General features: G+C 36.2%; 1 protein-coding gene across 4 annotated transcripts in view; it reads left to right on the forward strand.

Moving 5' to 3' along the window:
• Positions 1-22,590, forward strand: part of pde4ba (phosphodiesterase 4B, cAMP-specific a) — a 196,367-nt gene that overhangs the window by 24,701 nt on the left and 149,076 nt on the right. The window contains exons 1-3 of one of the 4 annotated variants that reach the window (XM_078945944.1): positions 7,094-7,113; positions 7,972-8,002; positions 8,083-8,210. In XM_078945944.1, the coding sequence (XP_078802070.1) occupies positions 7,109-7,113; positions 7,972-8,002; positions 8,083-8,210 (164 nt within the window). In that variant the 5' untranslated portion in view covers positions 7,094-7,108. Of the gene's footprint in view, positions 1-7,093; positions 7,114-7,971; positions 8,211-20,569; positions 21,550-22,590 lie in introns of those variants that run through there. The other 3 variants (XM_078945945.1, XM_020702441.3, XM_004068012.5) reach the window with 3 other exon arrangements.

The raw sequence follows: 22,590 nt of genomic DNA on the forward strand, positions 1-22,590 counted from the left end.
TCCAGTTCATATTCTGCACACACGTTCCTGTATATTATTCCAGCCACTTGATTGTGGCGCTCCATGTATGCTTTCCCTGCCAGCATCTTACACCCTGCAGTTATGTGCTGGATTGTTTCAGGCGCCTCTTTGCACAGCCTACACCTTGGGTCTTGTCTGGTGTGGTAGATCTGAGCCTCTATCGCTCTGGTGCTCAGGGCTTGTTCCTGAGCTGCCAGGATGAGCGCTTCAGTACTGTCCTGTAGGCCAGACCTTTCTAACCATTGGTAGGACTATATATGTATATATATATATATATATATATATATATATATATATATATATATATATATATATATATATATATATATACATATATATATATATATATATATATATATATATATATATATGATATGTAGGATCTTGTTATAAATGAGAACCTTTTCAATTCATAATCAACATTTATCTTAAATTTATTCTATTTAACAAAATTCTGAAAAACAGAACCAGATGATACACTTATCGTTAATGTTTTTTATGAATCAATCAAATTATAAACCTAATGATTTAATTGCACATTTTGAATTTTAAGGGAAAAGAGGTTAGAATTAAAGAAACACAAAGATAAATATTTATTTTCTTGCTTCTGTCATTGTTTCTTCAGCAAAAATTTTTTTGTAAGCCAAATAAATAAAACAAAAGTCATTGAAAATGGCCCTCAGCAAATTTTGCCCTAGATGTTTTAATGCTGAACCCTGTACAGAGCTAAATTTATCACACGTCATGCATTTTATGTGGCATCTTAGAGAAAGCTGGCTTTCTGTGTTGTCTCTCTTCTGAGACGCGGGCTATTTGGCAGCAATAAAAAAAGATTATTAAAGAGACAAAGACAAGCAATAATTCACACAACAATTTTATTAATATCCTGTTCTCTTGTCAACCTCAGAAGAAATTTGTTATCACTTCAAGCAGACTATAAATTCAACTGAATGGGGCAAACAGTTCTAAAATGACCTTTTGTTAAAGATGACAGGAATATCTTTGAAAGCATAAAAAGGTTTCTTTGAACCAGGCTATTAAGTGCAGTTTATTTGTTTTAATTTGCTGATTCATTTTTCTCTTTTGCTTTTTACTGTTTGCATATTACAGCTTCACCATAAAAAAGCATGAGAAAAAACCCCCAGAAAAACAGACACAGTTACCCTAAAGAGATCAGCAAACCGTTTGCCACATTTGTATGCATTTGGTTGAATTATCAGGTGGGGGTTTGTTCTTGGATGTTCATAAAAAGCACAGATGTTTAGATGCATTGCAAGGAGCCAATATCTATATAAATAACTGACTTCATGCTATACTGATCTTTTCTGCTAATTGGTCTCATGGTGCTACTATGTCAATCTTTTCGTCTTCCTTGTTTTTCTCATATTTTACATCAAACATCTCTCTCCCATTCTTACTTTCTCTGTTCGTTCCCTCCTTTATGAGCGTACCCCCTGTTGCTCCAAACCTTTTGGTTTGTATGTGCATATTTGTCTCCTCTCTTTTCCGGTTTGCTTCCCATCAAGCGTAAATCACTCTCTCTCTGTTTCATCTGTATACCTGCAGTTTTTTTACTAGGAAACAGGTGTTGTTTTCTTAGATAATGTGATCATGTCATCCCTGATGTTTTGTTACCTCAGGGGCAGCAAGTCAGGAGTGCAGAGGGCTTTGAATGTTGTTGAGGAAGCTGTGAAATGAATCAGAATGAAAGAAGAGTAATACGTTAAATGTGTGTATGTATGTAATATTAGGCTTAATTTACCTTGATACCCATCTATTCTAACTGCAAAACTGAGCTTGAAAGAAATGATTTGATTAAAGTAAGAAAAAAATTGGGGAGAATGGAGGTATTTAAAAAAAAAAATCTATTGTAAAAGTCTTTCCACTGATTATGATTAGGCCACTTTTTGGCAAAACCAAAAAACCTGTATCGTTTCCTAGGACATAGTTTCTGCACAGTGGCAGGAATTTATCAGAAATTCACCTCTGAGGAGTTGTGGGTGGGACCTTTGGGGTGAAATAAGTATGCACTCATGTACCATCATCCTTTTCTTTAAACTCTCGCTTACAGCCTCTCACACCCCCAACCTAACAAAAATGGTGAGCGATATTGGAGCTATCCAGCTGCTCAGAAAAGGAAAACAAATTATTTAATGTATTTATTTGTCTGCAAGTGGGAGCCGGTTTGGCTCGTGCTGGTTTGCGGCGCCTTCCGTCCGTGAAACCAGGGTTCGATTCAGTGCTGCTCCCTGTTCCCTTCTCTACTTCTGTGCCGGTCCCAAGCCCGGTTGCTTTGAGAAGGTTGCGTCAGGAAGGGCATCCGGCGTAAAACATTGCCAAGTTTACCATGCGACTCATTCGCTGTGGCGACCCCTGATGGGTAAAGCCGAAGGAGAAAGAAGATTTATTTGTCTGCAAGTGAATTTGTCAGCATGGAGCAAAACAGGCAGCTTGTGACCTGCCAGTTGTAGTTTGTACGTCACACCTACAAGCTTTTTGTAAACTGCATTTTTTTGTCTGCTCCTGATTCAACACAATTTGAATAAAGACATACCCAGAAACCCAGTTCTAATCCTAATTTTCTTTACATCTGTCCTCCATCACTAAATTTTTTTTACTAGAGTATGTTAAAAACACACAAAAAACATGATCCAGAGGATTGAGAGAATATGATGTGGTCAAATAAAACAAAAATTAAACTCTCTGGGGGTGGAAATATCATGTTTTGTGTCTGTTTTTCTGCAAAGGGGACAGGACGACTGATCTGCATTAAGGAAATTAAGAAAGGGGCCATTTGATGAGATTTTAGGCATAAACCTTCTTTCATTAGTGAGAGCATTACGGATGAATTATGGCTGGATCTTTCAACATGACAATGATCCCAAACACATTGCCTGGGCTACAAAGAAGAATGTACATAACAAGCATTTCAAGGTTCTGGAGGGAGTTGTCAGTCTGTATTGCCCAGCAACAGCACCAAAACTTCACAGCTCTTGAGGAGATTTACATGGAAGAATGGACCAAAATACAAGCTATAGTGTGACTTTTATTATTACCAATTAGGATTAGAAAGTAAGAATTAAGAAGAATTACAAAGTACTAAGCTGAATTTTGGATATCGACAAAATAACCATTCTACGGAGGAATTTTTACCAAACATACAATGTAATTTGCCGTATTATTATTATTATTTTTTTTTTCAATTTGTTTCTCACAGTTGAAGTGTATCTATGATGAACATCGCAGACCTATCTCCTCTTTTTAAATTGATCAGTTTACAGAGTTAGTGACTGTTTCTGTGATCAGCCACTGACTTTAAAGATGTGTACATTTCTATTGAAGTGGCTACACACACTAATTACAATCTCACAACCTTTTTCCAAAACTCTCATAAAATGATCTTTGGTTTTAGACATAAGATCAATATCAGGCAACTGGAAGATGCAATGTTTCTTAAACATTTGGTTTAAAGTCAGGCTGAAGTGGTTTACAGTTGTAAAATGATTAAATACCTACTTTTTATGTTATAAAATATTATTAATTAGCCTTAGATATTAAAGATATTAAAGTCATAGTTATTTTTGAAATGTTGTGGTTGCTTAGACTGTAATTTAAAATTACTTATACCAGCAAAAAACACTTTTTTATAGTGTTTTTGCAAAGTGATGTCTCCTGTTCTCAAAGCAGAGCACAGGGTTGCTGTATAAGCACAAAACATATCTATTTTTGAAAAAGACTGTTTGAACAATTTTGCAGCTGGTGAAATACAGGAGCATACATTTTTTTTGACATTAATATCTGCTTAAACTTTTTTTTGTGCACAATCAATATTTAACTCATATTTTGAACACATCCCATTCAGACTATGCATGAATTTCCTGACACGTGTTTAAAAAGATTAAAAGCTAAGAAACTTTCATCCATTAGTAAGACTCAGAGCAGTGAAAATGGTTTAGGCCTTGAGTTCATCCATAGTTCTGTTTCATCCATTTTTATTCACCAAAATGACCTTCTACCTTTCAATTTTGTGACAGAGGGAAGAAAAATATGACTACCGGTATTCAGAATAAAGGAAAAGTGACTCATGAATGTCTCATTTCAGGAGTCACAGTGTTCTTCAGGCTAAAATTTACTTTCTATCATAGTGTGATTCATGATCTGAATTGATCATGTTAAATTGGTTGTTTTATAAGGACCTTAGCCACGTAAACGCCAGCTTTTTGAACATCTTATAAAGTTTTCAATTCATGAACATGTAGAACTAATGGAGTACAACAGGAGGTGGGGGAGGTTAATTTTAATGTAGAGTAATAAAAAAGCATCACTGGAAAGTAAATGAAAGAGTAAGGTTGATGGGTAACAGCATAGATGCCAGTTAGTCAGTGTTGCAGATAATGCAACACTGCCTGTTAAGTCAGTTTTGCATTATCTGCACGGGGAATATTTTTGCCATTGTGCTCAGTTCTAGCGAGAGTGCTGCATCACTGTTTATAAGGTTCTTGTCAGAAAAACGTCACACACACATTATTTTTCAAGGTGGTAAAATGTTCTGGAGACAAATATCTCTTATTAATTCGTAACACCAAATTATGACTTCTCATGTTCTTTTTTTTTAAATTCTACCTGTTTCTTTTCATGGGAAGTAGGGGTATCACAATTAATCGACTTAATCAATGAATCGATTTATATTTTAAGCGATCCAATCAGATTGATCTGTCTGTAAATCGAATTGACCTATAAAATTGTTTCAAAATCAAATAAAACGGTTATTTTCTATCCATTTTGGGGTCACACTCTGGCAGCCCCTTTTTGGACGGTGGGAGCCTGCCGGAGGAAACCCACGCATGCACAAGGAGAACGCAAACTCCACACATAAAGGTCCCCTGTGGTGATTCTGTTTCAGGTCCCCAGGGCTTAACCCAGGGCCTTCATGCTGTGACAAGAGCGCTAACCACTGCGTCACTGTGCACCCACGAAATAAATCACTGAAATTGATCTTGAAAAATACCATCGGGATTGAGACATGGTAGATTTCTTTTACTATAACATAAAAACGACCAAGTGCCATCACAGCGGACAACACAGATGTGATCACAGTAAAAAATGATCAAGCCAACAAATAATGATATGAATTGGATCATTGTTAAAATGAATTTTTACACCCCTACTGGGAAGACTGCACAGCCACAATGTCATTAACTGTGCGTTTGAACTTGATGTCGTAACCCTGCTACCTTTTGACGCTTGACATGTTTGTCAGGGGCTGTTGCCACACTGATCTGTTTCCCAGCTGTGTTAGCTTCCAGCACCAGGAATGATTCATTGTTTTAATTATTCCATTACCTCACTGAGACGTAAATGTTTCAACAAGCCACACTCATGATTGCATTAATCATTTGAAAACCAATCTCACTCTGGCTTGTGCTTAATGTAATTTTTCAAAGCTCATTTCAATAGAGAGAATACGCTGCTTGTAATTTGTCTGCTGTCTGTTTTATGAATGCGTTTGAGGTGGTGTGGTTATCAATGACGCCTCATAGGAAGCATGTCCTTTTTTGTTGTGATCATGGCTGAGGGTTTTTTTTTGTGAGGACTTGCTATCCCTGTGAGTGTTCTCTTCAGGCAACCTAGATTCTTCTCCTATAGTGTAAAAACACGCATGCGGCTTGAGTTGTCATTATGGGAGTGAATGTTTCTCTATGTGTTTCCCTGTGATGGACTTCCTGCTGTATACCCAGCTTTTAGCAGGCAGACTGCTCGCATATTTTCCAGCAAAACCACATGACTAAAGACTTTGATATAGAGAAAAATAGGTAACTTTATTAAATATTTTATGATGTAAATCTTAATTGTGTCCTGCTTTTGTTTGATGGTCTAGCATTGTGAGATGACATGTATAATGGGATGCTCTTAGTATCTGCGCGTAAAGCGCAGAAAACCTCCAAATCAGTGTTGCAGGAAAAGTAGCTGCAAGCTGTCATGACTAATTAATGTGAAAACTGCTTTGCAGTCTGGACTTACTGTAAGTCCCAGAACATCCACAGTAATGAGAAACAGTCCAAGTCTGACACTTGAAATGTTAGTGGGAAACATGAAAAAAGAAAAACTTATGGTACTCAAAGAAATGGAAGAAGTCATATTTTAAGCTAAAACAATGAGTTGGACAGTAATTTTTTATTTTATAATTTTGCTATTATTAAACCAGGAAAATCCCATTGAGACTCATGTACATGTACATTAGACATTGTAACTAATACAGTTCATTACTTATTGAAATTCAACCACAACAATGGAGAAAGATATAATATTTTTCTAACTCCTCCAACTATGAGTGCTACTATATTAACAAAAGGACTTTACTGTGGAGTCACAACAAACACGCTTTCCTATCATCATGCAGATTATGATTATGCAGATTATGAGCAGATTATTTTCTATTTATTTTCTATTTATTGCACACAGTGAACATTTCACATTTAGCTTTTTTATTTCTGCATCCAAAGTTTTTTGAAACAAGGTGCAAAAAATAATTAAAAAGAAAAAAACCCTGAAAACTGACATTACTGACAGTCTCTGTGCTGTTTTTAACCAGTTTTACAAAATGTGGAAAAGGGAATAATATTGAACAAGCTTCATGCTTTCAGTTTTGCAGATTGGAGTTCAGCTTTTTTTTTTTAAAGTTGCAGCTGCATCTTTGTTCTGGCTCCTTTTGGTGAGTTTATCCTTCAGTCCAACACTGATGCTAAGTGCTAAGATGATGATGATTTTGTCTCTGTTGTTGATCAGCTCTTCTCAAAGAATGATCATGTGACAGGATAATTGTTCATCATTAGTCACTGTATAAAATCTTCATCATACAGGTGCATCTCATTTTCCTTCATGCTTGCATTACTTAATCAAATACTGCAAAGCTGCTGTCACTTAAACATGTAATTGACCCTGCATCCGCCCAAAGTTCATCCAAGTAAATAATAGGGACAGTCTCTTTAGGTTGGAGGTCTTGAGAGTCATAAAAACAAAGCATTTCCTTGAATTGATCAGGCTTAAGGACGTTGCCCTTCATAACAGCTTTTTTCCTCTTGTTAACATGGAGTAAGTAGGTATATTGGGTTAATCAATACTTTCAAGAATACAACTTCAGATTTTACTTTAAAGTTTAAAGTAAAATCTAGTTTAAAGGTTAGTTGTTTACTATCAATAGAAATTTAAAATGGACTGGAAAAACAAGTAAACAAGCCCTTTTTAACTATTTTCTGTTTTTTTTTTGTAGCTTGGAAAATAATTTAAATTAGACTGTCCAGCTAAATTATAAACCTGAATATTTACACGCTTCCATCAGGAAAATGAAGTAAATACATTTCAGTATCAGAGAGCCGTGTGCAATAAAAGAGCAAAACAAAATAGAAATATATTTGAGTTTTTGTTGTAAAATAAGTTATTTAAAGGACATGTACTATTTCGATCACATGGAAGTTTGCTTTTTATTATGCTTAATTGATTTTTTAATTGAAATAATCTTCTAGGCATCTACTTTTTTTTAAACTAAATATACAACTCAATAACAAATATTTAACTCTGACTAAAAACTTTAAATAAAGTAGAATGAGTATTGTTTTGGATTTTCCCTTTTTTTGAATAATTCCTACTAAAGTGGTTGGATGACATTTATTTTTTTTATTTTGTCATTTTATAAACAATTGCAGGGTCTGCTGTGGTCATTCATTTCCCTAATATTAAAAAAATAAGCTAACAGCATCACCTGGTGGGGAAACAAATTATGACAGTTCTAAAGACATTAGTTGGGGCAGGATTAAAAAAAGTCACAATTTTTTTTTTTTTTTTTTTTTTAAACAAGCAAAAACATGTTTTACCCTTAAAAACATTTTTATGAATTTAATAGAATTCTTGTACTTACTTAGCCATTGTTCTTCTTGTGTCCTCTGTCCTCAGGACAGCAGAGAACCTACCGACTGCTGCCACAGTGAGTCTTTCACTTCTCCCTCTTGCACTTTGGCTGTTGATTTGCGGCGAGGCCGACGGCGTTTTTCGGGCAACCTGCAGCTGCCCCCCTTGTCATGGCGTCAGGGAGAGAGGTCACGAACACCAGACAGTGAGATCATCGCAAGACCAACATCTCTGCCTTTTGGAGCTCCTCCAAGGATAGACATAACTCCTGTGGATCCAGAGTGGTGAGTGGATCATGACAGGAAGGAACACAGAACCTTGACTTTTTTTTTATAATTACAAATACTTGGTATTTTTTTAGACACTGCACGCCATCACGTGCTTACAACCTAAAGGCTACATCTGTACTGCAATGCTAGGCCAAACGTTAGTTCATTTAACTTTTTTCTTGATAGCAGCCAAACAAAGTTGCTCAAAGGCTTTTCAATAGAACTCAGAGAAGGCAGATCAAGTTTTGTTCCCTTAATTCAGGTAGACACATTCCTGTCATTTTGAAAACGTATTCATCCAAAATCTTAATAACTTTTTTGTCACATGTTGACAAGGAAAATGAATTGATTTTATGTCATTTTATTCACAGACACAAAATAAGTTAAATAAACATGAAAAGCAGTTGTTGATAAAGTGAGTGGGTGGAGTGGGTAAAAGAAAATCTTATCTATTCCTAACCCCAGTCTTACTATATTTTATGCATACACATCTTAAGCGTATAATCAATATTCACTTAAACAAAGAAGAATTAAAGAAAAAAACAAAAAGCATCAAGCTACAAAAACAACTTCACAAGTCATGATTGTCCGTACTTTGTCCCATTAGGCTTCTCATTTTTTTAACTTACCGGTATACATTTCCAAGATTTGCTGTATGGTGTTTTTAAAAATTGTGTATCATTTTCATTCATGATGCTTTTCTCCATGTTGTGCCACAACCTCACCCCAAGGACAAAAATGCACAAACTTTTTGGGTTGCCTTTACAAAAGGTTACTTATTCTTTCTTGGTGAACATTTGTCATTTCTTCTCTGAAACAGTTCTTGTATGTTGCATGGAAATATGTTATTTTTAGCTCTCTACATTGATTTGCATTTTATTATATTTCATTATATCTTTAACCTTTAGTAACCTTTGATTTATAGAATAAAATGCTTGTATATATGAATTTTTCTGATGGCTAATTTTTGCAACATGCATAGTGGCATTCAGGTGGTGAAGGTGTTTTCCCATACCTCATTGCTATAGTTGATGTAGAGCAGTAACAGCAAACTATATATTATTTACATAGTATTTTATTAAAAATAATTTATAATAACTTTAAGTATCCCTAAACTCCTTGATATTTTATAGCAACATTTTTTAACCTGGGCTTTCCAACTTCATTTGTGGTCAATTACGATGCCTATCTCATCTACCGGTACTCTTCTTATCTGTGTGTCCTTTAATAATCAATAACCTTTGTGTTGATCTGTCAATAACCAAAGTCTACCAAAAATAACAAAAAACTTTACATTTTGTTTTGTTTTATTATAATTTTTTGTGTGAAACCATTTTGAACTGTTAATACATATAATCAGGGGCTTGGAAGTGTGTGTTTACCAGCAAACAGAGAAAGTGTGCTGTTATCAGCTGAATCAGTGTCTAAATCGGAAGCACTCATGCTTATGTGAACTTATAAATTAATAATTACTTTAATATTATAACAATTATTAAAATAAAATGAATTGTGGTAACATCAAAAAGATGTCTTTGCAGAAGAACTATATTTCCCCCAATTTTTGTCAGTTATCAGATAAAAATTAAACAAAGGCATCACTGTGGTTATAATGGACGGTGTGGCACAAAAGGAAAAAGAAAATCAAACCTTCAATATGTGACACACTGTCACACTAAATTCTAATAATACACTAACAGCAAGTGTCTGAGTCCTGATAGGGAGCCAGTTATCCAGTCTCATCAAACTGATTTATGTGTTTTATGAGCCACCTAATCAGTGCTGATTGCTCCTGGGTGTGAGTCTCATGTGTGTCTGCATGTGATCTTGCTATAGAAATAGCTACTCCAGGGGCCTTTTCAGCAGCAGAGTTTTGAACTGATTTTAGGTTAACAAAGGTTTAATGAGATTGTGCTAATCAGTAAGTATTTCAAACTATATGTATACATAGAGACAGATAGATAGAAATCAAAACAGGAAATTTTATTACTTTCACAGTTTTAACATATGTCATCCTTAAAACATATTTTCACAAAAAAAAAAAAAGCCAAATAGAAGGATCCCACAAGGTCTCAGCATCTAAAAAAAAAAAAAAGCCATTTTCTGATTAATCTGCATTTTTACTTTTCAGACATTTTTCAGCTTAAATTAATCAATTGTGGGTCACTGTATCATTAAAACCAAAAAGAAATTTGGCTACTGTATGCTAATCTGTATTAACACAAGCAAATAGCTTCTGTTTATTGTAGGGTTCAACATCAGCTGACTGTGGTATTTAAACTGGCTTTCACAGCAGGAGATGGCTGAACTATGTAATTTGCACCTCTAATTGGTCTCAACATCCCTGATCCAGTAAATACCGAGAAAATTAACCCACCAAGTGCCTTTTTTTTCAAATACTAACATATTTAAGTGTTCTATGGTCTTTATTGTTGGCACTTTTTACAGAAAAGGTATTAATTTCCTTTGTAAACTATAAATTTAATTTTCTTTTAATGATTAATACTGTATTTGTGAATTGAAGTGAATGACATTTGTTTCATTATTTAGCATGCAACATCAAAAATATTGGTATAAAATTAGATTTTGATTGTTTTAAAACCAGACAGTTAAGCTGTAGTACTTAAATTAAAAATTGGATTTATTAAAGCTATTATTAAATAAGCCTAAAATATCAAGAGACAACTGTTTTTTATGTTGAAACAGCTACTGAGCAATCATCATATAACATTTTGGGTGCAAAAGGTGCTTGTGGATATTCTGGCCAAAACTAGTTTTTATGGATCCTGGCTTTAAAACATGGACATTTGTTTTCGTGCAACAAACGAGCCAATGTAACAAGTGTGAGGCAGTCTTAGTTAGTTGTGGTAAAATACAGAGGGGAAAAAAAGAATTTAGTCAGCCACCAATTATGCAAGTTCTCCCACGCAAGTTCTCTTGCCTGTAATTTTCATTTTGGGTATACCTTAACCTTCTACGTTACCCGGGCTGTGTGTTTTGGATCGTTGTCATGCTGAAAGACCCAGCCACGTTTAATCTTCAATGCCCTTGCTGATGGAAGGAGGTTGTCACTCAAAATCTGACAATACATGGCCCTATTCATTCTCTCCTTTACACGGATCAGTCGTCCTGGTCCCTTTGCTAAAAAAAAACTGCCTCAGTGCATGATGCTTCCACCCTCATGCTTTACAATAGGTATGGTGTTCTTTGGATGCAACTCAGCATTCTGAGTGGACAGGTGTCTTTTACATAACGAATTCAAACAGGTGCAATTAATACAAGTAAAGAGTGGAGTACAGAGGATTCTCTGACAGAATAAGTTATAGGTCTGTGAGAGCCAGAAATCTCGCTTTTTTTGAAGTTGACCAAACTCTTATTTTCAACATAATTTCCAATTAATTTTTTTAGAAATTAGAGAATGTGAATTTATGGATTTTCTTTCACATTTTGTTTCTTATAGTTAAGGTATACCTATGAATAAATACTAAGTACTTTCTTGTCCCACTGTATTTCTATTAAGAAATGTAGAGAACATCATAGCCAGTTACTGTTTACTCTTTCATAACCAAGAATAATTTTTTGAATGTAGTTTTTTTTTTAAATTTTGCACAAATTATATGACACCAGCTTTGATGACTGTTTTTTTTACAAACCAACACCATCCTTTTTCCTTTGGAATAAACTTTTGCATGATGTTACATGTTCATTTTAGCTTTTGCTCCAGGGACCGAAAACGGAAAATGACAAATCTGTAACGTTGATATACAAAACCAAATGTTAGGTTTTGTCTGAAAAAGAGTCAGACTTGCTTCTTTATGTTCTATTACAACACACACCTTAGCCGATGTTCTTTTATTTTAATGAAAATCAAACAAAAGTAAAGGATTTGGGGCTAAAATCCTCAAAAAGGGCATTCTTCCATCTACCTGTTAATAACCCAAAGTGCAGCTTCATAATCTTTCCACTGTTTAGTCACAGCTAATCCATGGTTTTAATTATCTTTTTAGAGTTTTAGAGTAATCACAACAATGGTATTTTAAAATGTCAGTTTATTGTCCATATGCAAGGGGTTGTTGTAGATGGAGGAAGCTGATTTGCTGTGGCGACCCCTTTTGGCTTTTTCCTTTAGGGGAAGTGTCCATATTATGCAAGGAAATAAATGCATATGTTTCATTACTAAATCAGAGATTCAAATAATCTGCTAAAAATATTTACCATCTCAATTCTTTCCACATGACTTCTTGTTCTAAAGCAGGAGAATAAAGAACAGAGCAGACAAGGATGCACACACACAAAAAAAAATCTTTCAATTTTATTTCAGTTTTAAGAATTGCAGGTGGTAATATCACCAAAAGAGGGCGGTAGGATGTCTAGATTTATCAACCTGTTTTAAGGGAAGATGTATAAAAGAACAATCTTCCAAATTAGTCAAAAAAGGTTGATTTAAATGCTTTTGTGTGGACTTTTCTTTTTCTCTATCTGGTATTACAAAAAATATTCATTCAAACCCAATAACAGGTTGGATATTTTTCAAAAAAGCTAATGATTTTGAAGTAATTTAATTATCTCAGAATCTAAGATTTTTAATTTGTAATTGTGAAGCATATTTAATTTTAAGGTGAATTTTCTGTGTCACTCCTTTTCTAAATGGTATCTGAGGTCCATGTCAGCATCACTGGGCCTCTTTCCCTCTCATTGCACATTTCTTTTAGACCATTAATACCTGATGCAACATGTGAGTGCACCTGCGCTCTTGCGGATGGAGCTCCTCAGGCCTTAACAGATTAAAAGCCATCTCACAGTGTTCCCATCCGGCATCACTGCTGTGAAAGGTAATGGTCAGCAAAACCTTCTTCAAGGTCTAATTACTCTGCACGCTGTTGAGCCTTGAGCCAGTATCTGCAAACATACATTGCATTTTGCTACAATATCTCCACTAAGACATCTCCATGTCCCCAGTCTTTATGCCCTTTATGCTAACACCACTTATTCAAGTGACTTTGTCAATGCTTGAAACAAAATGAGGATGTGGGAGGAGGTTATTTTGGGATTCAATTATATTTTTCTGCTGATGTGCACAATGGAGACTCAGGGTGCCGTGTGCATTGATTGTGGAAACTCTGTGTCCAGCTGGAGGGATATGTTCCACTTCTGGAGAATTGCATGTATTGGTGCGTGTGATGTAAAGAAAAGACCAAAGAGGGTACGTAGGTGGACGTATAATATGCACACAGGGACAGAATGATGCGTGGAAAAAAAGAAAAGTTTACAACTTAGTATTCAAACCAAAATGTAGCTTTATTCAAATATGATGAAATATTGGACTATACTATCCTAATGAGATGTCATAGCCACTATCAATACATAAAAGACTCCATTCATCGTTGAGAGACCTCAAAAAATATGTTCCACACAAAAACACAGTATGCAGTCTGTCATTTTTTGTTGGAACATGTTACTAATTGGTTGTAATACAATGTGTGCACAGGTGGATCTGCTGCCTCAGAACAGAGCAACACACAGGCAAAGTTGTATTATTCCCCGCCAAGGCTGAACACATTGACAGGCATCCATGAAAATGAAATTACCCCTCTGAAACAAGAGCCTGCAGCTTGGTTTGTCTCCTGATTTACTGTTTTCTTATCTGCCTGGGCCTTTATTTTCTTAGCCAGATGTAAGCTATGCTCCTCCTGAGTGTTGATTACTTGATGGCTTCCCTCTGCGTTGCCATGCATCTGTACTTCTCAGCCTGTGTAGTACAGCCTTTTTGCCTGTTGTCCTGATTTTTACTTTTTTAATTTTATTTTTACCTTTAACCTTCCTGGATCTATAACTTTGAATTTATACTATAACACCTTATAATTATTTGCTTTTCCATTTGAACATAATCTACTCAGTAACTTTCACCTCCTTGGATGAGTTTTTACTCAAGAATATTTTTACATTCAGGACATAGTGAAAGCTATTAAGGGAGGTCAGTGGATATTTTCTTTTGCTCCTACAACCTCCAGTTAATAAACCATTTTCATAAAATAATTTGTTGACTTGGCAACTTTGGATGTTAAAAATCAGATATATCTCCACCAATGTTTAAATCCAACGTCTCTTTTATTATGCGTCTTATCAACAAGGATGGTTTAACAGTTTCTTCTTTGCCTTTCGTCTCCCTTTTTAGGGGTCGCCACAGAGTATCATTTCCATCTAGATCCACCCTCTGCATCCTCTTCTCTCACACCAACCAACCTCATGACTTACATGCATGAGCCTCCACACTGGTCTTCCTTCCTGGTAGCTCCAATCTCATCCTCTTTTTACCAACGTAATCACTTTTGCTCCTCTTAACACCTCCAAACCATCTGTGCGCTTCCCTGCATTTGTCTCCAAAACATCTTCTTTTGATGGATTCATTCCTGATCCTATCCATCCTAGTCTCTCCCAAAGAGAATCTCAACATCTTCGGCCCTACTATCTCCTGTCTCTGGCTCAATAATAATAATAGTAAGGGATTGGATTTATCTGCGCTTTTTCCAGATGTTCATAGTCCTTACAATGTATGTCAATTATTCATTCTCTCCTCATTTATATGTGGTGATGGTAGACTACTGATGTAGCCACAGCTGCCCTGGGGCAGACTGACAAACTCTCAGTGCTTCTACCTTTAACTCCTTGATGCAGATTGATACAAATGTGCTTTAATTCACTTACCTGGAAGCAGAGACATAAGCAAAGAGTTATTTTTCATACTTGGAAATAAATTTGTGTGTCAATCAGCTAAAAGGATGGTTTGAAATTTACCAATTATAAAAAAAATCGTTTTTGCCATTATTTTTCTGTGAATTACCCTGCGATTCCCAGTCTTATCAATTTTTTTTGTTTATAAATTGCATCTTTAAACAGCGTTTACCTTTAGTTTTCGCACAATTATGTCTTTCTGTTACTTTATACCTCCCAGTCTTGAGCTACTCAAATTTAAACTCCTTCAATTTTTCACCTATTTTAACCATTCTACTATTACAATGTTCAGCCCTTTCAGCTTATTCCTTTCAGCGATGACTTTTAGTCCTTCAAATCTTTGCACCTTTCAAGATATTCCAGGGTTTTCCAGGATTTTTTGTTCCATTAAATACATGGGGAATCCTTGAAAACCTTTGTTTCTTTCAACCATTATAACTTCAACATACTTTTAGTAAGAGACACCATTCAAACGTTAAAATGCTTATAATGCTTTGGACTATTATTTGGACATACGTTTTGAAATTATTATGGGATGGCGACAGTTTGGCAGCCATTTTGTGTTCTTCAAATCTTAAACATTTCAGCCATTTCTTCAGCAAATTCAGCTTTCATTCAGCAATACAGCATTCAACCCTGCATTTTCTTCTGCAAATGCAGCTCCTTCTAGTTAAATGTTTTATTTCCTGTCACCAAGCCTGGTCTCCTGCATTTTGGGTCCTCCACCACCAGTTTGTGACACAAGCCACAAAAGAAATCCACAGTACCAATTTCCTCACTGTGCTTGCAGCTTTCACCTCTTGGCTTCATGGACTCCAAAAGTCTTTTCTAACATCAACTATACATTTTGACATCTTTGAATGCTTCATCTTACTAGACTTTAGTGCTTGTAAGGAATTATACATAAATGTGTAATTTAATAATCTGTGAAATAGATCAGGCAACAGGGAATACAATTTCACCAAAGCCAGGACTTTTTTGGGGACAATATGAGCTCTAAATGTGCAATTTAGATAAGTAGAGATTTGGTTTTTGGAGGTTTGATTAATCACTGGAGAGGAGGATTAAAATTTTCCAATGTGCGCTTTGAAATTATTTTTGGAAGTATTTTAGTATTGAAGCTGAAATGAGTGGCTTGCGTACACTTTTAAGTGAAACTTGGTTTCAATTTTAGTGGGTTTTTGAAATGTTGACGATGTCTAGCCAAACGGAAAAAGTCGGTGATTGCTAGGTATGTAGAAGTCTTACGTCACAGTCATGCCCCAACTCTGCTCTGCTGCTTCTGTGTCAAGCAGCTATGACATGTTTGCTTCAGCTTTGGAAGTGAGCTGTCTCACTTTGTTCATATCCTGCTCTAATAAAGAAAGGGACAGTATTGACACTAGATTCGTGTTTGCTTAGAACCACACAGAGAAACAGCAAAGATGCAGCATGGCTGAGGTAAGCTTGGTGACAGGCGAGGAGGCACTTGTGTCTCCTGTCTTTCGTGCTAACTGCTCGTTCCACATCATCTCTTGTGCCTCCTGCTTTGAGACACAGAATGACAGGCCTTTTTTTATGTAAAGAAATGCTGCAAACAACTCAAGCAGAAGTTGATAGAGAGACATAGCCAGTGTCTTACCTTAGAGAAAAGACCAATGCTTAAATAATTGATTGTACTTGTACCCACTCCAGGAACATTAGTGTTTAAAGGTATTTTTAGTGAGTGGATGTTTCAGCTTTGTTTTGATATATCTGCAAAATCTTTAAAAAATCCCCCAAATAATGGAGTTCACTTTGGAAATACATATTAACCAGTGATGAATAGTACAAGGTTTTTTAAAATTTCATTTTTATTTACTACAACAAGACATCTGGTCATATTTATATAGACATTAAGGCTTCCCAAATTGCTTCAATTTAAAAAGGAACAAGTCAATGTAGTGCTTTGTTTTTGAAAATGTCTATAAAATGTCTTGACAAGCCCTTTTTGAAGTCACATTTTGATCCGTTCTCCAAAGAGGGATACTGGCCACACTGACTCTGCGAACTTGCTGCGTGTTGTTCTACACCGTCCTCTTTCCCCTCTCGCTCCACACAGCTTTCATGTGGGCGTTGGTAGATCCACATTGGCAGTGGGAAGATGGTGGATCTTACACTTTTCATTTTAGCAAGCAAAGAGGCAAAGACAAACAAAAGGGATAGTGTATTTAGTTACTTTAGATTTCCAGCATTTGACTCAATCCCTTAAGGAAGTGTATCAAAGGCTCAGTTCTGCTTTCTGTCTCTGGAGATGGGAAATCTCCTGGAAAACATTAAACACACACATAGAAAAGTTTATTTGATTGTGAAACAAAAATTTTGTCAGTTAAATACTTTTTAGCAGTATTTCTCATACTCCTTGTGTATAAAAAAGATGATAGGACAGTTCTGTCGATGTCTGTGAAATGGAGAAAAAAAATGTGGTGAGATTTTATGAAATTTTGTCAAAACATAAATATCTTCTATGGTGTGAGTGAACAAGCCATTGCAAAGCTGCGATTTGACACACAAGTACATATGTATACATATGTGTGTATTTTTTTTTTTTTTTTTAATCCTGGACATTAAAAAAAATCTGCACACTTTTTCCTATCTTATTGTCTGGATGTGCGTTGAAGGTGTTTCTTGGCCAGCATCACTACTGTTAATTTCTCTGTAGACTTGCAAACACTAACTACAATTTATAAAAAACACAAATGCCTGCATTTACTGCGATCCCCTTTTTTTTGAGTTTCTGTTTTGTTGTTTTCCTCGAGTCTTTCTGAATCTGTTCAAGCCAGGGGAATCTAGGCCATAAAGTAGACTTAGCTGACAGAATTGGACTTTGACAGAGGAAAAAATGTGCCAACAGCCACAACACATTAAAGGCTTAGACTATAAAACGTTACCAACAGAAATATGTGGAGAAAATACTTAGCTGGATTCCAATAGCCAGCCAAAGTATTGCTGCTTTTTGAACATAAATATTTTTGTAATAAAGCCTTATACCTTAAAATCATTAAATACCAAATATTCCCAGAGTAAACCAAAATGCGAAACAGGCATGAAGGGATACTACTATTTCTACATTTGAGTCCTTTTTTATTGCATTTAATAAATTATTCACATTTATTCTAGAGTTGGTAAATTGTTAGAGTTAGCAAATTGTGTCCAAAAGTGTCATTATTGTTTTACAAAAAGTAATTGTTTATATGTCAGATCATTAAAAAAGGAAATGAACACACTTAGTTCCTTAAAGTTGTTTCTATCTTCCAAACAGTCCGGCCTTAAGTATTTGGAAAAAATATCCCAAAATTACATTGATGTGTTTTTTATTCTATGTTTTTCATATTTTTAATGTGTTTTAAAAAAAACTATTTTACTTTGTTTATGTTGTTTGAATGTAACTTTAATTATTCCTTTTAAATTTGGATTGTAATATTTTTTTTTTTTTACCAGAAATCCTCAAACATTTTTGTTGAAGGAAAAAAATGTCTAAAATCCAAATCTCAGTCTCCTTTAGTGTTTAATCACATCTCTTTAGATGTAGCTAAGTAATGCTGAATATCAGAGTTGGAAAATATCTGAATGAAAAAGCAATGCTTACCGTTTGTAGGATTTATTTATTCGCTTTTATTGTTAACTAGCAGAAAACCAACTCCAGTTGCACAACTCTAATCTGAAGGTCCTATTCAAAAACTCCTGTTTGAACTTCTTTTGATCTGTTACTCAAATATATTTGCTTTTTGTTTCAAATGATTTTCAAAAATCGTAGCAAAAATAAGATAAAAACAGTTTTCTTTTTTCGCCATAGTTACTAAATTATTACTGAAAAAAGGATAAGTTTTTGAGAAAACCCCAGTTTCTTCAGTGCGCTGAAGACAAAAAGTGTTGACCATAAAAGTAAAATAAACATGATAATATTAAACAAAAACAAAAAACGATTACTGTAGTGTACTGGGCCCAAAATTATGCAGTATCCAAACTCTCATTTGGAAAAATGAGTCCTGAAAGTCTCAAACCAATTAATTTCTCCTTAGGGGCTTTTGTCTGACATGTTATGTGAGGAAACATTAGTTTAACAAGGAGTGTAATTGTTTGTCACATAGTCAAGTAATGGCCTGTTAAACAGAAAAAAACCCAGGAGTCGTTGTTCTCAAGTTCATTTTAATTCTGCAGCATCTCATTACTTATGAAAACTGAACACAGTCAGGCAAACCTACTTTCTTTATTCATTTTATGCTAATAATTTTTGTGCACTCTTTGCTTTCGTGCAGCACGAGGCTACTTAACTTTGTTTATATGTAGGTAGGTAATGTGCTCCATTTAAAACTTTTCCAGCAGGATTTTGTGTTATTTCTCCTGATCAGGCAGCAGGGACTCTCTGCCCCTGCAATGAATTACTCCGATGTTGAAGACCCACTCCGATAAATAATGTGTTTTTGGTTTTAAACATGCCCTGCGACAGACTGCCCACCTGTCCAGGGTGCCCCCTGCCTTCGCCCACAAGTGGCCGGGATAGGCTCCGGGAGCCCCGTGACCCCCAAAAGAACAAAACGAAAGAAGATGAATGAATAAATGAACAAATGGTTTTAAACATATTCTTCTACCATTTTTCTCATGATTGAGGACATATATAAAAAATTAAGATCAAAATAAATCAAAAGATGATTGGACTGGACTCTTAAAACTTTGTAGAAAATATAAAAAAATGTTTTAAATTGTTTGCAATGAAAACGTATTGAGCTAGCTCTTCATCATTCTAAAACTATCAGACCATTGATCATTGCGTTGTTTTTTTTATTATTTTCTTTTACACCTCATGTTTCTACATATGTTTTCACAGTAATGTTTGAGCTTGGAAAGACTATTTTCAAAGGAATATCTTGGTGAGAATTGAGTGAGAAAGCTATCCATGCTTCCACGACTCAGAATCATCGGTGACGAATCTGTCCAACAGGGCACATGCGAGTGCTCAAATTGCCAATGCTCGTCACGCTACCATTCTGCCTTCTCTGATGTTCCTTTCGGATTTTCTCTGTTATCTCCATGGCCTTTCTCTCTCCCATTCCTTTAGGGCAGTACTCATTTATTTTCTCTTTTTCTCCTCACCATTTGTAATAGTGCAGCGTGTTTGGATCCCTCGTGCGACTACCAGTCTGTTCTGTCGTTCCCTCCTTGTCGTGAGGCAATTTTATGGTTGGATTGCCTCCATTCAGAAACAATTATAGATTGATTAAAGTGTGTTTGAGAGACAGAACTGTTTACAAAGATAGGATAAAGGAATATAGTTTTGTGGGGAGCTACTATGTTAGCTTTTCCTATTACAATTACATACTTCACAGTTTTAGATCTCTGGGAGATATCTATGTCTTTCTTTTTCTCAATATAGTAAGTTTTTTTTTACTAATGCTTCCTTCGTCGTGTTTTCCCTTCTGCTTCTCCTCACCGGTTGTCAACTTCGCCAAAGGTCACAATACCATCAGCAACATTACCACAAATCCCAGCTAAACAAAAAATAAATAATAAATCTGTCAACCTGTTACTGTGCCTGCCTCCTTGCCGTCATAAGGACCACTAGCCAATCCTTGTTTGGGGAGGCGTGGCCTATGTTTGCTGCGTGCCTGCTCTGCTCCTTGTGTATATTCTGAATGAAACAGCAAGTGAGGCATTTGCCTGCATGCTGTGCTCCTCTCTCTGACTGTGCGAGTGAAGGGAAATCTGACTGGAGGCTCTGCATAGCGAGAGTCACTCGGACACTCACCGGGAGTGCCTTTGGGAGAGAGGTGGGGGTTGTTGGCGGAGTGAGGTGGTCAGTCAAGCAGTGATTCATGGTGGGGGAGCCAGACAAGAGGAGGGAGCAGTTTTCAGCCTTTCTGAATCTTTCATAAGGAAGATCCTCCAACATCAGCCTACCTGGACTGAGAGAGTTGGTGCCGAGGTGTTCACTTAGGAGACACTCACAGGAGAGGCACAGGCATAAAGGAAAAGGACTTTACATCACCAGAACCAGAGAGAGGAACAGAGAAAATGGTCAACGAGAAGAGGAATTTTCAGCTTGGGTTCATGCCATAGAGGTTTTTGATCGTAGAAGATAGAGATGAAGACACTGGCATGAGTCGACGAAAAGGAAAAGGTAAAGGACACTGCAGCAAGCTGACTAATCCTTAGATCCTTAGAGAACTGGGTAAGCAGCAAAAGAACAAAACCAGAAACAAAGCAACAGTATGGCATGGCAGAGCTTGTATTTTCCATCCATGTCATGCCATGCATACCTGTTATTTATGTAATCAAAGGCAGTCTGCTGTATATGACTGACCGGAGCAGGATCCGGACGTAATTTGGCTGAGTTTGACAGGAATAGTACTCTGGTACAGAGAACTCGACCCCAGCCTGCAGGCATGTCATCCAACGAGCTGAGCGTTGAGATGGACTCCTGCATTCGGACCTTCAAGGAGCACATGCACCTGGAGCTGGAGCCTCCCAAAATGCCAGGTGTGGTTGGAGGCAAGAGGGGCGCCACGTCACCCAAACTGTCCCCAAGAAGCTCCCCGCGCCTCTTCCGCAAGCTGATGGTGAATAAAAGCATCCGACAGAGGCGACGCTTCACTGTGGCTCATACATGGTAAGACCCTGTGTTAATCAATGAAATGGACAGTCAGTGGTGAGCAATACATTTAGAAAAGAGCAGTAAATGGTTGATCATTTGTAGGTTGTAATGGTAGCAATGGACTGAAAGTGCTGGAAGAAATGCAGGAGAAAAAAACAATGAGAGGAATGTAGCTGAGAAACATGGTGGAGTTTGGGAGTGAAACAATAACTGGGATGGATATGAAGTGTTCTTCTTTGTGTAAAAATGAATAAAAACCAAACAACTAAAAGTAGAAAAATGACATGCAATGATTAAGAATTTGGCAGAATGGGTTGAACAGACATTGACTGAAAGAATAAATCAAATAGAATGAGAAAAATAACATGAGCAGTGGATTAGGAAGATGGAAAAGCAGCTAGAGCTGTTTGGAAATGAGGATGCATCACAGATCTGATGTGTGGGGATTTGTCAATGGGTCAGGGGGTTACATAATGCAATAAAACTACTTCAACAAACCCCACTATCCTCCATTTTGCTGTTGGAGATCACTGCCCTTTACCCCACAATCTTGCAAATGGATGAGTCCTTGTTTTGGACAAGTGCTATGAAAAATAAATATGATTAGGGTGTGTTCCACAAGATGCACCTGAATTATTCCTGTTTGTTTGATACCTATGAAATAGGATACCTTTTAAGGTCAACATTGAAAACTCAAGAAAATGAAGCAGGGTTTTTGTTTTACAATTTTTATAATGCAGTTTTCCTCATCACACTCCATGTCTTACCCTTTCCATCAAATCTATGGATTTTTTCAGCACTGCTTTATAATGCAATCCATAGAGAAGTTGTGAGTGAAGGAAATGCCTTGATTTGACTACCGATGCTCAAGGTGACTCATTTTGTTGAGGATTAAGGATTTTCCTTGACATTTGTGCTGGTGAAAAAACATCATCCCCAAAAGGAAGAATTACCATACTGCCATGGAGACAGCGGCGCACGTCTGTGAAACGGGTTACAAACTTAAGTGATAATGCAGGCTTATGACGACTTACGCAGGGTGGGTCGAGAAATAAA

This window comes from Oryzias latipes, chromosome 4 (genome assembly GCF_053564925.1).
Source record: "Oryzias latipes strain Hd-rR chromosome 4, Olatipes_Hd-rR_3.1".
NCBI lineage: Eukaryota > Metazoa > Chordata > Actinopteri > Beloniformes > Adrianichthyidae > Oryzias > Oryzias latipes.